This window comes from Cyprinus carpio, chromosome B3 (assembly GCF_018340385.1).
Source record: "Cyprinus carpio isolate SPL01 chromosome B3, ASM1834038v1, whole genome shotgun sequence".
Taxonomy (NCBI): domain Eukaryota; kingdom Metazoa; phylum Chordata; class Actinopteri; order Cypriniformes; family Cyprinidae; genus Cyprinus; species Cyprinus carpio.
In genome coordinates, this window is record NC_056599.1 from 5,460,911 (window position 1) to 5,478,371 (window position 17,461).

Here is a 17,461-nt window from a genome sequence, read left to right on the forward strand (position 1 = left end):
TAGAAATACAACCACAAACTGTCATCGGTTTGCTTCTTTTTCTTACAGTACTTTACTGTATATACTGTATCATCCACTTTACTGAAACATCTCAATGTAAGTAATCATGGTATGTTTCACAAAAACTACCACTTTGGCTGCAAAAGGAGCATTAGCACCCTGCAATACCCTGTACACGTGATGTGGTAATGTGATATACTCTGAGTAGAGCAGAAGGTAGAGAGGTGAAGACATACCTGTTTTCTAGTCGGAATGTTCTTATTACAGATGCCACTGTGAAGCGGCTTAGATGTGGGTGGACTCTCTGCCCAGCTTCCCTCATAGTCAGGCCATGATTGATGACATGGTCCACCAAAGTTGCTCTTATATCATCAGAAATAGGGGTCCGTGCATGGCCTCTTCGACCTTGACCTTGTCCTCCTCTTCCTCTTCCTCTAGCTCTGCCTCTTGCTCTCCCTCCATCCATGCTTGCAAATTTCTTGAAATGGCTAAACTGAGGGCTTTTTGTAGCTGGCTGATTGGTGTTCAGTTTTGCAAGTATGTCCCTTCAGGTGTGTATTTGAGTGGTTGCAATTGCCCGATGTGTATTGTATTTTGGATACATGTGTTTTCCAAATGGCATCCTGAGATTTCATTTTTGAACGAAGTGTCTTATGTATGAAATAGAGTGCAGTATGCAGGACCAAGTGTGTTGCATAAAGGAGTAAGTGTGTTGCAGAATTGCAGCTAGAGTGCAAAGCAGCGCTTTTGTTTGAGGTACGGTAACAAAAGCTTCAAGTTGTGTTACTTTAGTCTAAGCATGGGTCTATAGTGTTCAAGCAACGGGCAAAAACTGTAACAGAGCTGCTGAAAAGACTCTTTATTTCGTGTCAATAGTTCCTGTTTTCACATCATTTGTTATGCTGATGTCTTCAGATCTCCTGTAAATTGACACTTAAAGCTAAAAAAAGTATCAGAGGCTTGAAACTGATTATTTTAACAGAACAATTCAACAGCTCAACAATAAACCGTGAGGAAACATGAGATCAAGTATGACAACTTGCAACAGAACACATCATCATTATTTTACATTTGATTATTTTATTTAATTCTAAAAACTCTTAGGTTGGCGCGCCTAAATCAGTCATTCTGACAGTTATCACGTTTTTGACAACTCTGTAGGGATGGGATACATTTTTAGCTTATTTACTGCTTAAATTGTGATTCAAATAATTGTGTAATTATTTGTTCCATTTTTATTTAAATTATTTCACACTTTTAAAACTTTATTATACCTATATATTATTAATATTTATAAACAATAAATCAATTAATATAACATTAATTGTAATATGTATTTATCTGTATAATAATAGAAATACAGTAGTTACTCATCTACCAAGCTCTGAAAAGCTAAGGAAATTAAATACTTCTCTGCAAACTGTGCAGTTCACCTGTACATTTATATCTGAGTTTATGCTTTCAACTGTTGTCTTTATACTTCAAATTACATTACATCATTTATTTTCTGTTGTCAATTACTATAAAAACAAACTCAGTGATGTATTTTTGATTTTGGCAGATAAGCTCCTCCTCCCACATGTTCACTGGTAGTGAAGCTCCGCCCACTGCAACACATCATCAGTGAAACTCCTCCCACAGTAATTCAGTAATAAATGCGGGAATATCTCCATCAGTTTACAAGTGAAGACAAGCTTCAAATCATCAGGAAGAGCTGAAATCTGTAAAGACTGAGTTTATTAAAGAGGACAGAGAGAAGATGAGCGATCCAGAACCCTGCAGAATCAAACACTCTGAAGATATTCAAGAACTAACAGGTTGGTGTTTATTCTTCATTCTTCATTAATGAGGCTGAGTGTTGTGAAGCTTCAAGCAGTAGATTTGTTGTAGCAGGAAAAATCTTTTGAGCTGTTGAGTAATCTAGAGGAAGCATCATATAATAATAGACACTTTCTATGATATGGGTACTTTTTTTTTAAAACAAATTTAATGTATGTTAGGTAATTTTGTTGTTGATCAAACATATTTAATAGTTCATAGACATATACATATATATCTTTTTGAAGCATTTTTATAAATTATATGTTTACATCAGGGTTCATTTTTATCTCCTTTCACATTTCTCTGTTTTTACGACTAACTCAGAATAAACTATTTTTTACTTTTATTTCAGAATTAAATGAAGAAAATGAGGAGAATGTAGAATTGAATGAAGTTGAGGAGAAAAATCATGTCAAAAGTAGAGAAAAACCTTTGAGTTGCTCTCAAAGCAAACAGAAAGATTTAAAGAAAAGAAGAGCCAAGAAATCTTTCACCTGCACTCAGTGTGGAAAGAGTTTCACAAGCAAAAGAAATCTTGATGTTCACATGAGAGTTCACACTGGAGAGAAACCATTCACTTGTGATCAGTGCGGGAAGAGATTCAAACAACCATCAAACCTTAAGGATCACATGAGGATCCACACTGGGGAGAAACCGTACACATGTGATCAGTGCGGCAAAAGTTTCACACAATCATCACACCTTAAGGATCACATACGGATCCACACTAAAGAGAAACCATTCAGTTGTGATCATTGCAGCAAAACATTTTTGAGAGCTTCAGTCCTGAAGAAACACCTCAGAGTTCATACAAAGGAGAAACCACATTCATGTCATTTGTGTGGAAAGAGCTTTTCATTACTACAATATTTGAAAGAGCATCAGAAAATACATACTGGTGTGAGAGAGTACATGTGCTTTGTGTGTGAAAAGACTTTTACTTCAGCGAGCCATTTAAAACTGCACGAGAGGATTCACACTGGAGAGAAACCACACAAGTGTTCACACTGTGACAAGAGATTCAGTCAGTCATCAAGTCTGAAAAAACATGAGAGGATTCACACTGGAGAGAAACCACACAAGTGTTCACACTGTGACAAGAGATACAGTCAGTCATCAAGTCTGAAAAAACATGAGAGGATTCACACTGGAGAGAAACCAAACAAGTGTTCACACTGTGACAAGAGATTCAGTCAGTCATCAAGTCTGAAAAAACATGAGAGGATTCACACTGGAGAGAAACCACACAAGTGTTCACACTGTGATAAGAGATTCAGTGTGTCATCAAGTCTGAAAAGACATGAGAGGATCCACACTGGAGAGAAACCATATCACTGCACTGAATGTGGGAAGTGTTTCAGTCAATCATCTTCTCTTCACAGACATATAAAAAACAATCACGATAAGTAGATCATCTTCAGATCCAGCACTTTCAGATCTGATGCTGTCCTCAACAAATCCTCATCAATTGTAATTTATTCCATGTGTGCTCTTTTATCTGGTCATGAACGATGCCCCATTCACGAATAAATCGCTCTTTTGAGTTGATTCTGTTCAAGGTCTTGAACAAAGAAACCTGCAAAACGGTGTGCATTTGTTCACAGATCAGTTTGAATGATTTGATCAGTTCCCTGCATGCACTGAATCGTCTGAAGGGGTTTCTCATTCATACCTGGAAATTTAAGAACAGGAAGAACATAAAGACCTTTGGACAATTGAAGCCAAATCTGCAAATTCTGCTGTTGGCCTGCGCTGAGGATGATTTCAAAGTGAAATGACTGAAAGGTGTCGATTGTGGCATTTAATTTATAGTATATTTGCTTTGTTACTTTACAGCAGATTTATTTTTGAGTGTTGTGAGATGATTCTGCAGTTTGCAGCGTTGTGCATTATAACCAATCCTCTTGAGCTTATGAATGCGATATCCAATCAGAGTTTTGATTCATCACTGCAGAGGACTCTGGAGTTGTTTAGTGAGCTCTCATTCAATTCACAAACTCACTCATGAGCATAAACAACAAAATGCAGAAAAGAGATTGATTGTGCAGTGTAGACCGCTTCAGTTATTATAACCAGAGTTTTTGTGAAAATGCAGAACTCACAGTTTTAGACTGATGTCATGGAGTGCTGTGTTTCTTTACGTTATTTATTCCCAGTTTGAATAACCATTTTGTTTTTCATGCTGCTGTAATAACAATATTGTGAAGTCTTGATTCTCTAATCTGTAAAATGGAATTCATAAACAATTCATGCTTTTCCCCTTGTAACAACACAGATACAATTCAATCATTCATATGCTATACAATGGATGGGAATGTTTTTTTTAATGATACAAAAGAGCTTGTTTTATTAAAAGCAAGACTTGATAATATATCAAAGCAAGGTTTTTTCTTTTTCTTTTTTTTCCAAGGACACGTGTTTTGTAAGGTTTCTTACTGACCGCTGATGTGTAACAACAGAGTAATTACATGATAAATCTCAACTTAAAACTCATCTATCCACTTTGTTCTCTAAATAACTCATTTACCATTCTGATGACTCTCAATAACTCACAAATTCCCAGTTTCTGTCTGTATGACCACCTTCTTGACATAATTGATGTTCATCTTATGATTGCATGACCTCTTGTTGTTAATTATCTGTAGTTCTTTGTCAACACTTGTTTGCCTGATTGTCTGCTGTATTTTTTGCCAATTCCTTGTATTATTTTGTACAGCATCCTTGGGGTCTTGAAATGCGCGATAAAAAAAGGTTTAAAATGGGATTTCATTTTGATTTATCACTATTTGCTTAAAGCTGTTTTGTGTTTGCTGAGAAATAAAAGCAAAAGCTCAAGATTGTTTTCTGGTCATTCATCAGTGTCTTTGCAAAGATACACAATCAAACTGACGTGAAGACAGTGATTAACCTCATTCTATTGTCTCTATACATACAGTCACATTTACATAGATGGACGAACATAATCACCTGATTTTGTAAATGTGGACAATTACATTTACATTAAGCACCCAGTTTGTGCTTGTCTATAGCTTACATACAAAATGAGTCTACAATAGCAGAAATATGCCTTTTTCAATGAAAGGGTCCATGCTTTACAGTTTCTGTGTATGTGCTCAATAGCAATGTGTTCATCCTGTCTTGTGTTTTTCATCTAACAGTGACACATTCAGCATTAATGTATGAGATCTCAGTGAACAAGAAGCAGAACTGGTGTTTTGTGTTCACTGTTTGATCCTCATGATTCATTCAGAGCTAAACACTAGAAACCAGGAAACCAGTTCAGAAAGCTCAGTGTGGACATCAGACAGACGTGCTCCTCGTGTCTTTGCTTCACTTTCTGAAGTCACTTCACTTTGAACTGAAATCAGATTTCTCCTGACTCTATATCAGGGGGTCAAACTCATTTTCACTGAGGGACACTTCAACATTATGACTGCCCTCAGAGGACCGATTGTAACTGTAAGACTGTACAAAAGTCACCACTCCTTAATATATTGTTAAATAACTTTCTCTTTATTTTATTATTACTTAAGTTAAAAATATTGTATATGCATTAACATAGATGTAAAATATGTTATTGCTTTGTGTTATTTTAACACAAGTACTTTTAGGTTAAGAAATTCACTTTACTCCATAAATCGAAATGAATAACAAATGATAAATATCATCAAGCACAAGTCATTACATTAACTTTGTTAAAAACTTTGTTACTTTTAAAAGAGGCAGAACTGTGGTACAACAAATAATTGTGAGCTGCTAAGCATGTGTGACAGATTTGCCATTTCAAAAAATGTACATGTGTATCAATAGCACGATTTTCTGTTTCTGTTTGGTGTGCGATTTATACTCAGAAATTGACTTTGGCGAGCATATGATACACAATCAGTGCTTGAAGTAGAAAAAAAGTATTCAACCCCACAAATAAATAAATAAGTGCTGTTAAACGGTTAATTTTTTTTAAACGAATTAATCTTTTTTTTCTGAAATTAATTGCAATTAATCCCACCTAACATTACATTTAAAAATACTTTTATATTGTAATAATTTCACATTTAATCTTCAAATTAATGTAGAAACAACATAAAGACAGTATATTTGTAATATTTGTTTAACCCTTTAACTGTCACCCCCCATTTTTTAAAATAGACAATAAAGTGCACTATCCAAATTTAAATTGTTGTAATTTATGAACACTTTGGAATATAGACCTAAGGTTGGTCTCTTTTTAAAGAAGAAAATTAGCAGAATTTTGATTTTTTTTTTTTTTCAAAAAATTAAAGTATCAAAAAGTTATAGAAGTTTAAATGTACTGTAAATAAAATGTGCTATATTAATTTTATTTTATTTTATTTATTATAAATATTTTACATAACAGGTGTTACTCTAAAATTGGTATAAAATTAAAGCCTTGTGTCTAAATAAGTTATGTTCCAAATTTGAAGTTGATATGAAAAAAATTGAGGTTCCTGTGAGATTTTATTTAGGTCATCATACCACAAACAGCCACTGGGAGCCATCAAAACTCCTTTGAATTTTGTTTAATGAATGTTTCCCTAGATTTCTCTGTCAATTTTACTTCTATCTCAAAATAACCACCAAATATGGAATCCTGAGACTCAGACCTTTCCAATGATATGTTTTTTGCCAAGATTATAAAAAAGTTTTGATTCTAAAAGACCGTAATGCATTTTGTAATATGACACTTGACACTGCCCACTAAGGGGGAGGAGACCGCCATAAGATTTTAAAGTACCATTTCCATGGTAACACAATGTCAACCGATTTCAAAATGGTTTTCACAGGATGAATCTTGGGCTTCTAAGCTTTCAAATGATATATAATTTATGATGATTACTAAAAGATTTTATAGAGGAAAAGGACAACAACAAAAAAAAAAAAGAGTGGCAAGCGTCCCCCCGACGGTGACAGTTAAGGGGTTAATGAGTGAAGGCCAGTATCACTGATAACAATACTGATGCCTTTATAAAATTGTTCTGCTTTCCTTAATATTTAATCCAGCATTCTGTCTGTGGAGCGGGACCTTCATAATTAAAATAGCAATAAACACAATGTGAATGGTTTAATGTGAACTGGCCATTTGGGCTGCCACTTTTCAGATACATATTGATTTATTTTGCATCTCAAGAAGCTACAATGATAATGTGTATAAAGAATGTATTTGAGAAGTTTCTGCCACAGAGGAAAAAAACAAAGCAACTGAAACTGCTACTTTGCTCATCTTACTCAGATGTGTTCAGTTTAGTGGTAAACAATAAAATGTGCCTAATGCAGAAAATGTTATGGCTTTTGAACAACAAATACTACTGAAGGTGACTGTGTTTTGTTTTTTAAAGTTCTTCTGACACAACCCTTTTTGAAGTGAAAAACACTGTGTCCCTTCTGCATCTGTTGTACTACGTGACAGAAACCTCTTCCAAATGTCTGGCTGAAAGACAGGTCTTTCTTTTGTAGAAGGAGGTTTTTGTATGTGTGGTTTAATGGGGTGTTTTTTTTTTTTTTCATACTGTGGTTGTTGTAAGAGATGTTCATCTGGGGCTGCTTAAAATCTGCTACAATCATCCCTGTTTCTTTAAATGCCACCAATAACTGTGAATGATTACAGACTGGTTGCACTAACAGCAGTAATCATGAAGTGCTTTGAGAGATTGGTCTCACAGTAAATCAAATCCAGCCTGAGCTGCAGCAGTTTACATACAGAGCAAACAGATCTACAGAGAACAGCATCAGCACAGTCCTTCACACTGTCCTCAACCTCCTCCAGCTCCAGGAGACCTGTGTAAGAACACTCTTCAGAGATTACAGCTCAGTGTTCAACACCATTCTAGCAGATGAACTGGACATTCTCTTTTTTTCTTTTGTTGTTTTATTATCATTAATGATACGGATTGCTACAGGTTTATTAGGCTGCTGTCACTTTAAGAACTAATGCGTAGATCCAGTATACTCACACATCAGATTTTCTCCAATATATCGCTTCACCTCTAAGCCAAACTCGGAATTGAGAATAACATTAGATTAACCACACAGCCTTAACGTGCAAGAGATATCTCACTTTTAGATTGCAAATAATGAAAACACATTATAGACAAATGCCTTGATATTAATCGCACATACAAACCATTGGAAAGGTACAATTAGCTTGATAACTTTTATGTAGCAATAATAAACTGTAAGTGGTTTCTCATAATTTCTCCAGAACTGAATGCAGAACCGGTCACCAGATCAGAGCTAATCAATACTACAGTTTTTCATATTTTAGCCCCTGAGTTTGTTTGATACAGGGTTCAGATACCATCCATACTTACAGAAGAATCAGTTACAAATCCACATGACAGTATATCTTGCATCTGAATTTTCTAAAATTCATCATAAGTGGAGGATTTATTTTAAAAACAACAATGAAGAACAAGTTAACAATAAATCTTGGTGTCTCTCAAAAGAGTTACAGCCTCTTCTTCAGCTTCCTGAACAAAAGCGGTTTGTAAAAATCTACTTAGTTAAAAGAGTAAACAAACTACAAGTGACACATGCATTATAAGACAATTGAACATAATATGAAACTCATAAGAATGCACAAAGATAATATTTATATCACAAAGCAAAATGATGTACAAGAATAAACCTTTGTGATATTGTTCTTTGGGGAGGAACTCCATCTTTGAGTTGATCTGAATCTCAGTTGAATCTGCTGGTTTTGAAGATGAAATTTATTCACTGTGAAAACTTTAGATAATGTTTCTTTGTCATGTTACTTGTTATGACTGGTTAGGACAGATTTATCCAGATGATATTTTATTGCTTGATATATTATTGTGTCACATTTGTTGAGGACGCAGCATCAGATCTGAAAGAGCTGGATCTGAAGATGATCTACTTACTGTGATTGTTTTTTATATGTCTGTGTAGAGCAGATGAATGATTGAAACACTTCCCACATTCAGTGCAGACAAAAATACTGAAATGTGCCATTATTTTAATTATATCTGTGGTGTTCTGAGTTAGCCTCTAGAGGGAGCTCTCGGTTTGAGTTAAGGTGGAGAGAGCGATAACAAAAGATGAGATGTAAGTGTGAAATAAAAAAAGGAGGTTACACACAGTTCGAGACGGAGTGCATTTGCTTTTATATGGCGACGAAGATGGCTTTAAGTCTAAGCCAACCCGCCCCGTTCCTGCAAACATCAGGTGAACCACCCATTCCGTTCAAAGCGTGGATCAAAACTTTCGACAATTTTTTTGCTGGCCCTGGGCGAGGAGCTGCCTAATGCTAGGAAGCGCACTCTTCTGATACACTGCCTCGGAGCCGAGGGTCAAAGATTGTTCTACACCCTGACCGTGAGTGATCAGGGAGACGATACGTATGCTTCTGCTTTGAGTGCAATAAGGGAGTTTTTTGTCCCTAAAGTTAATGTGGTTGCTGAACGTTACCGCTTCCGCCAGCGGAGCCAACGCGCGGGCGAGACTACAGATCAGTATGTCGCTGCACTACGTGAACTGGCTGCCACCTGCGAATTAGGCGCGATGGAGGACGAGATGATACGCGATCAGCTGGTCGAAAAGACTAATTCATCTCGCATCAGAGAACGGCTGTTGCTGGAAGTGCCACTCGACCTTAAGAAAGCCGTGACTGTCGCCCGGCAAATTGAAACTGCTACAGCGGAGGCTAAAGCGATGATTGCATCATCCGACAGCTCAGTACAAGCAGTCCAACAACATAACACGATCCGACGAAGCAAAAGTAAAGTCAACGTCTTGCGGGGACCTCCAAAATTTACCCGCGCACGTACTTGCAACCGTTGCGGATCTGAGCAGCACTCAGCTAATTTTCCCTAATGCCCGGCAAAGAATGCGGTGTGCAGGAACTGTAACAAAACAGGGCATTTTGCAAAGATATGTCGCGGAAACAAACGGGCGAGTGAAATTACAGTACCTGAAGTGACTGTGTTAAATATTGAACATTCTGCTCGTGACTGTGGAAAAATCATGTGCACAGTACAGATATGTGCAAGCACAGGACAAACATGGGACATTCAGTTAATGGTGGACACGGGATCAGCAGTGTCCATATTACTGATGTCCATTTACACTGGATCTTTCAGTCAAGCACCCCCTTCACCACCGAAACTCAGTCTAGTTAGTTTTGGGGGCGATGCAATTGACGTGAAAGGATGCCTGCCAGCCAGCATCTCGTATGGAGGCCATTGCACTACCACAGACTTATACATTGTTCAAAAGGGATCAGCTGTGCTAGGCAGAGACCTCTTTACTGGACTGTGCTTACAACTCTGTGACGGTCAGGTCAGTGTAGACCAGTGTACACATACTACCTTATGCTATAGATGCAAAGTCGGAAAACAGGCTGGGATGTGCAATAGGATTTGTGCACCGTGTTCACGTTCAGCCTGGTGTTCAGCCTGTGCAGCAGAAACTGAGGCGGTTACCTTTCTCAATGCACAACGAGGTGTCCAAGGAATTACAAAAGCTTGTACAACAGGATGTGATCGAGCCTGTGGATGCATCTGAGTGGGTCTCCCCAATAGTTGTCACTAGAAAAAAAGATGGGGGGATTCGGCTCTGTGTCGACTTACGTGAGCCTAACAAGGCAGTGGTAGTAGACAGCTTTCCCCTTCCACATATGGAGGAGATGTTTGCGAAACCTGTGTGGAGCAACAGTGTTTTCCACATTAGACCTCCAAAGTGCATATCACCAGGTAATGTTGCATGAGGACAGTCAAAACCTTACTGCGTTTATCACGCATGATAGGTTATTTCGTTTCAAAAGGGTTCCATATGGACTGGCCTCAGCTCCAAGTTGCTTTCAGAGGATGATGTCTGAAATCCTTAAAGGTCAGTCTGGAGCTCATTGTTACTTGGATGACATCATGGTCGCAGGAGCAATGCTCAAGGAACATGATGAAAATCTACAAGCTGTGCTGCAGCGAATTGATAAAGCAGGCCTCAATTGAACATGGCAAAGTGCCACTTCAGAAAAGCAGAACTGTCATTCCTGGGTCACACCCTGTTTGAGAAGGGATTACAGCCTGATGCTTCCCGTGTCTCTGCAGTGTCCGATGCACCACCTCCTGCTGATGGGGTTAGCCTTCGTTCATTTCTGGGTCTCACGTCATGGTATTCTAAATTCATACCAAATTATGCTACAGTGGTGGAGCCATTGCGTGTGCTTTTACGAGGCTCTACTCCATTCATTTGGTCACCTGAGGCTCAGGAGAGCTTTGAGACCGCTAAGAGACTGATTGTGCATAGTGCTGCCCTAGCGCTTTTCAATCCAGAACTACCTACTATAGTCACCACAGATGCCTCAGACTATGGGATAGGAGGTGTTCTTACCCAGATACACCCAGACAACACAGAGAGAACAGTGGCTTTTGCTTCACGCACCCTTACCGTAGCAGAACGGAAGTACTCCATGGTAGAAAAGGAGGCACTAGCATGTGTTTGGGCCACAGAGCGATGGAGGACCTACTTGTGGGGACAACACTTCACACTGCATACAGATCACAGCCCGCTGACCACCCTTCTGTCATCCAAGGGTCAAGGCAGAGCAGGTATGTGCATAGCAAGATGGTCAGCTAGGCTGATGGCATTTACCTATGATATTCAGTAAAACCGGGGCATGAGAACGTGACTGCAGACTGTCTATCTCACTTAGCACTCCCTAGTACTGAACCTAGTTTGGAACATGATTTAGAAGTCATAGCTCTCACGTCTACGCTCATAACCAGCTCTGAGTTCAAAGCAGCATGTGATTCTTGTCCTATCCAAGCTGAGCTACGCAGAATGCTTGCCTCAAAATGGCCAAAGTGTGCAAAGGCACTGGATCATGCTTTAAAGCCATATTTTCAAGTGTGGCATGAACTTTCACTCCAGGATGGTTGTGTGGTGCGGGGAACCACACGCCTTCTGGTTCCAGAAGGTCTCCAGTCCAAGTTCATTGCACTCGCACATGATACACATCAGGGCATTGTGAGGACAAAAAGGAGGCTGAGAGAGCTCTACTGGTGGCCTGGCATGGACAAACAAGTAGAAACAGCTGTCAAGGTTTGTGTCACTTGTCAGTTACATGACAAATCAGCTGTCATACATACCACTCTACTCCAACCTGTACCTTATCCTACTGACGCCTGGGAGAAAGTGGCCATAGACATCATGGGTCCTTTTGATGCAGCGCCTGCTGATTGTCGTTGTCTGGTCACTTTGGTGGACTATTACAGTAAGTGGCCTGAGATAGCATTTGTCTCACATCCTACTACCCAGGCCGTGATGCAGTTCTTGTCTACAGTGTTTAGCAGGGAAGGGAATCCGAAAGAGCTGATTTCTGATAATGGAGTACAGTTCACTTCGCACGACTTCAGACTGTTCTTGCAAAACAGAGGAATCTTACACAGGACATCATCTGTGTATTACCCAAGAGCAAATGGGGAAGTCGAACGTTTTAATCGCAGCTTAAAGGATAGTTTACAAACTGCTTCGCTGGAAGGAAGAGGGTGGAAGGAGTTCACCAAAGACTTTCTGCAGGCATACCATGCAACGCCACATGCCACAACACAGTGCACACCAACTGAACTTTTGCATGGGAGAGCCATGTTAACCAAACTTAACGTCTCAGGTCTTTGCTAGCCACCTGCAGGCAAAAGGTCCACACCTCACCAGCTTGCCTCACACATGAGAGATAAACAGAAAAAAATGAAACAGTACAGTGACAGAAAATGCAGCACAAAGCATGTTTCATTTCAGTGTGGATCGTATGTTCGGGTAAAGAAACACGGAATTGTGCCAAAGACCCAGTCTAAATTTGGAAAACCCCTAAAGGTTGTGGGTAAGAAAGGGTTATACACATACAAGTTGTCAGATGGACGATGCTGGAATGCATCCCACTTGGCACCTGCACTTGCTCAATGCAGAGCAGACGAGTCCAGTGAACTGCCATTGTTTGACTCTGGGGATACTAATCCTGTAGGGGGTGAACAAGCTGCAGTAATTACACGACCTGTTCGGAGCAGGCATGCACCCGCATGGACTCAGGGTTATGTAATGTAAAATGTGCTTTATGCATTGCTAGTACACAACAGGTGTCTACATAGTATAAGGAAAAGAATGTTCTTGCTATTTTGTGATTATTGTGTTTGAGTACTGTTATGTGATGCTTATACCAAGTGTTTGGAAATTGCATTACTGTACCAATATTCGTTCAGTAAGGGTTGTTTGTAATGTTGGGTTTTGGAAGGTTGCAATGAGGAAAAAAAAAAAAATCAATAGTAACTTGTACAATAATTGTTAACTAATTGCACTGTGACTTTGTCCCTATAGTATATTTGTTCTTAAGAGAGAGGGATATGTGGTGTTCTGAGTTAGCCTCTCGGATTGAATTAAGGTGGAGAGAGAGATAACAAAAGAAGAGATGTAAGTGTGAAATAAAAAAGGAGGTTACACCATAGACAGTAAAAGAAATGGACACAGCAACCCCGTTGGATTCAACGAAGACAAGTGAAGTCAATTAGAAGCACGCACTTCCTGGGAGTCGAGCGTATTGCGCAGACTCAAACTGAGCTTGATGAAGTAGATGTGATGTGAGCAACCTGTCTGACAATTGTAAGTCTTCTAATCGCTGTGCCAAGAGAAATCTGAATCACCCACCGAATTCCTCAAAACGTTGTTGAACAATTTTGTCCCGTTGCTTTAATGGACTCTCTATGGGCTTCTCCCTTGACTTTACGCCTCCACGTTCCCCCGATAGCCTCATAGACTGTAAAAGATTGCCTGTGAGCTTCTCCTCCTGTCCATACGGTAATTTCTCTACTGCGCGACAGAGAGTCGCAGGTTATGACGCAATCGTTAGCCTATTTTTACAAAAACTGCTTCTACGGGGCCATAACGTAAGATACAAGGTAATGGGGCCTTTCATACATTTTCGTGTTTCTTTAGAAATAATGAATTGACAAATGAAGTCTTTAAACGCCTCAGATGTAAAGTTATTCACTGTCAAAGTGACGCCAAAATGAATGGGAGTCAATGGAATGCTAACAGCCGTTGGGGGTCCGCTAGCCAATGGCGGCGCCCAGGGATGCTTCAATAAATTATGATACCCTGCCCTCCTGGGTTACACACAGTTCGAGACGGAGTGCATTTGCTTTTATTTTGAGACACTCAACAATATCACCCGCTTAACATTCAACTGAGCATGTGTCTCTCACAGGCAAAACACAGTGCCATATTTTGCGGTCAAAAAGTGCACCTTCTTCTCTGGTGCGTCAGTCGGTGTATACAGTGAGCTATGGCAGGCACGATGGGTTGTGCACTCAATTATAAGATGATGTGCAAATAGGTACAATGTAGAATTGCACTGTTTGCTCACATGCATCAATCGGAGTGAAGGGAGAGATGTTGAAGCAGGCACGACTCTTAATAAATAATATATCACTTACTGCAGAGAGTTTCCACAGCGCAATATATAATTAATGAAAAAAAAAATCAAATAATGGTAAGAAAAATAACCACAGAAATGCATCTACAGATTTGTACCAACAAATACCCTCAGTATTGACACCAGATCTTCTGTAAATTGCCACTCAAAGCTCATTTCATTGAAGACATCATCATAATAAATGAGGTGAAAACAGGAACTGACATGATATACAGTAAAGAGTCTTTTCAGCAGCTCTGTTAATATTGATGAGCCTCAGATGATCAACTCTCATTCAACAAGACGTTCAGATCATCTCTCTTTATTCTGAGTGTTTGCTGATAGAAACTGATTATGTGAGTTGGGATATGATAAAAACCTACAAGTGTTTGATTGAAAGATCAATAATCAATAATACAAAAAGGCTAACACCTATAACAATACCATAGCCCAACATGTCCATATGAATATAGTTTGGTTTTCTACTAACTACAATAATTGCAGTAAATTACAGTAATTACAGTTTCTCGTGGAGGTTACAGAAACTGACAATGATCATAAAACTTTTTTAAAATAAAGAACACCAGCAATATTAACGTTTTCTTGTGTCAGACTTCATTAATATTTATCTATATTGACGTTTATGAATAGATTTGAAATTTCCCTCTTTAGGCTACTCATTACAGGGACAACGTTTAGAAGTTAAATATATTTCAAGTTTAACTAGCACAATCTGCCCGAGATTTGGTGCTACGTCGCTGTGTGTGCAAATATAACGAAGCTACAATAAAGAAAGGTAAACTACGGAGCCCTGCACGTCACCTGTAGGAGAAAAAAAATCAATCCGTGGCGACGGTTTTGCAACCCGTCCCCTCAGTTTATAAACCCTGCTCACGAATTCTTAAACTGTTCCCTCGGTGTAACAAATCGTGCCCACGGATTAATAAACCATACCCACGAATTTCCAATCTGTGCGCTCAGATTTTGTAAACCGTACCTTTGGTTTTTGAATCCGTACCCACGAATTCATAATCCGTGCGCACGCTTTCACAATCCGTTCCCTTGAGCAAGCTCAAAGGTAGCCTACGTGTTAACATACTGTTTTATTGAATATTATTATGTGGAATAGGCCTACAGCAAATTTAGTAAGAAAGATGTGCATCAAAATATTGTTTAATTTGTGATAATCTTAGCACTTTATTATTGTATAATAAACCTGGCATTGTGACTGACTCTGGAATAATTTGTAACTCTTTTGTAAGTCGTTTTGGATAAAAGTATCTTATGCATAACCTGTACAATAATATGTAACAATAATAATAATAATAATAATAATAATAGTTATTTTTATTATTATTATTTTAATTTATAGGCTAAATAAATGAGTGCACTTAAGACAGTAAAAATGTTTGTCATAAAATAATTCATGAATGCTTTATTTTTAAATCACCTTTTACAGTTTTGGAAATGTGTTTGTGTACTATTCTTTCTTAACCTGAAGACTTATTTTGGTGATTTTATTATACTAAGCTTTTCCCACAGAGTTAGAAGCACGCTTCACTGTTCATTTTATTATTAAATAAATAGTTCTATTATAACAATGCTTTTTACCTTTTTTTTTTTTTTTTTTTTTTTTTAAAATTAAGGGAATTTTCTTTTCAGCGTTTATTTTAGGCTATAAAACACAGGCGCCGGTGTCTTATCCTATTGGCGATTAATGTAAAAATATAGCTGCAAGCAGCAATTACCGGGGTTCAAGCACTTTAAGGCCTTTGAGGTGGTCTTGACCAACCTTGATGTATGGCTGACAGTTAAACACATCCAAAATGGAGAATAGGCTCACAGACTCACAACACACATACACACACTGAAATTAAATGATTAAACTTTTATATTAATACTCTATAACCATATTCACGTAGACGCATATACACATATACACACACACACAGATACATGCACACACATGTTGATATTTAAAATAAGTGATAGGTGATACAAAACTTATTGCAAGTCTTTTCTTTTTATGAGTTTAGATGTCATTTTCTGGTTTCACTCTAATCATAATCTGACAAAATTGTAAAAACTGATATTTCTGTATGAACAAAATTGTTAACTTTGTCTCAATGAGATTTAAAATGTTATAACAGTGATTTATAATGTTTAAGCATGAATCCATCAAACCTTTGAACAGTACTGTTAAAGTTAGCTGAATGAGCCCATTAGTGGTCTTCCGCTGCCATCTAGTGGTTATAAATTGCAAATTCTCATACCACACTGTGTTTTTAACCTTTTTAACTATTAGAGTGATATTTTTTGCCCAATCTCTCTTAAATTTTACATGCTTGTTTTAGAAAGAAATTATTGATTATTTTACACTTGAGAATTTTTGGGCTTTCTGTTTGTATTAGTAGGCCTTTGGGTACACTACGTAAAGAACATATTAGAAAATGACCGGTTTAGAGTTGTCCAAATGCAAATGTTCAACATTTTTTTGATAATTATTGACCTAGAGAGGCTAGAGAATTGTACTGAAGTGGTTTTATTGATTTTCAGCTTAAACCCTTGAACTAGTTCGTTAAAGTAGCTTATTTAATTTATTTTACATAAGGTTTAATTTACAGTTTTTATTGACAACATTGGTCCCAGAGGCAAAGTTGTTCAGAATGAGGATATCTATCATACGATATGAAGATCTAGTGTTTGTGTGAATATATGAGCATTTTCAACCAATTTGAGGCCATTTACCATATAAATCTTGTGTTTTTGAGAACTTTTCTACTGTTATAGCGCCACCTATGGTCTGAACTCCATGAAACTTTGCATGCTTGTTCAGAGTAATCTGACACATGTTTTAAACCAAGTTTCATAAAGTTTTGAGTTGTTTTCGTTTAGGTTTTATAAGCTTTTGGGTATTTTGGCTACGTCCCTTTTCTAAATTAACCTGTTATAGCTAACCAAAGGACAAAATTCAATTTTGTTTTTGATAATTATTGATCTAGAGAGTCCAGAGAATTGTTCAGTAGTGGTTTGATTGAGATTAAGTGAAAAACCTAGGACTAGTTCGCAAAAGTAAGTTTTTAACTTATTTGTGAATATTTAATTAACGATTTGATTGACAGCATTAGGCCTTGAGGCAAAGTTGTTCAGAATGAGGAGTTCTATCATATGATGTTAAGATCTAGTGTTTGTGTGAATATA

The 17,461-nt window shown here is 37.9% G+C and overlaps 1 protein-coding gene across 2 annotated transcripts; it reads left to right on the forward strand.

Annotated features, from left to right (window-relative positions):
* The first annotated feature begins 1,568 nt into the window (after positions 1-1,568).
* Positions 1,569-4,862, forward strand: LOC109055716 (zinc finger protein 501-like). 2 transcript variants are annotated; one of them, XM_042721239.1, is made up of 3 exons: positions 1,569-1,817; positions 2,174-2,840; positions 2,925-4,862. In XM_042721239.1, exons 1-3 carry the CDS (start codon positions 1,760-1,762, stop codon positions 3,229-3,231), a joined length of 1,032 nt encoding a protein of 343 aa, XP_042577173.1. In that variant the 5' UTR covers positions 1,569-1,759; the 3' UTR covers positions 3,232-4,862. The 2 variants fall into 2 exon arrangements, with proteins under 2 accessions (XP_042577173.1, XP_042577172.1); XM_042721238.1 differs by having other exon boundaries at positions 2,174-4,861.
* Positions 4,863-17,461: the final 12,599 nt, after the last annotated feature.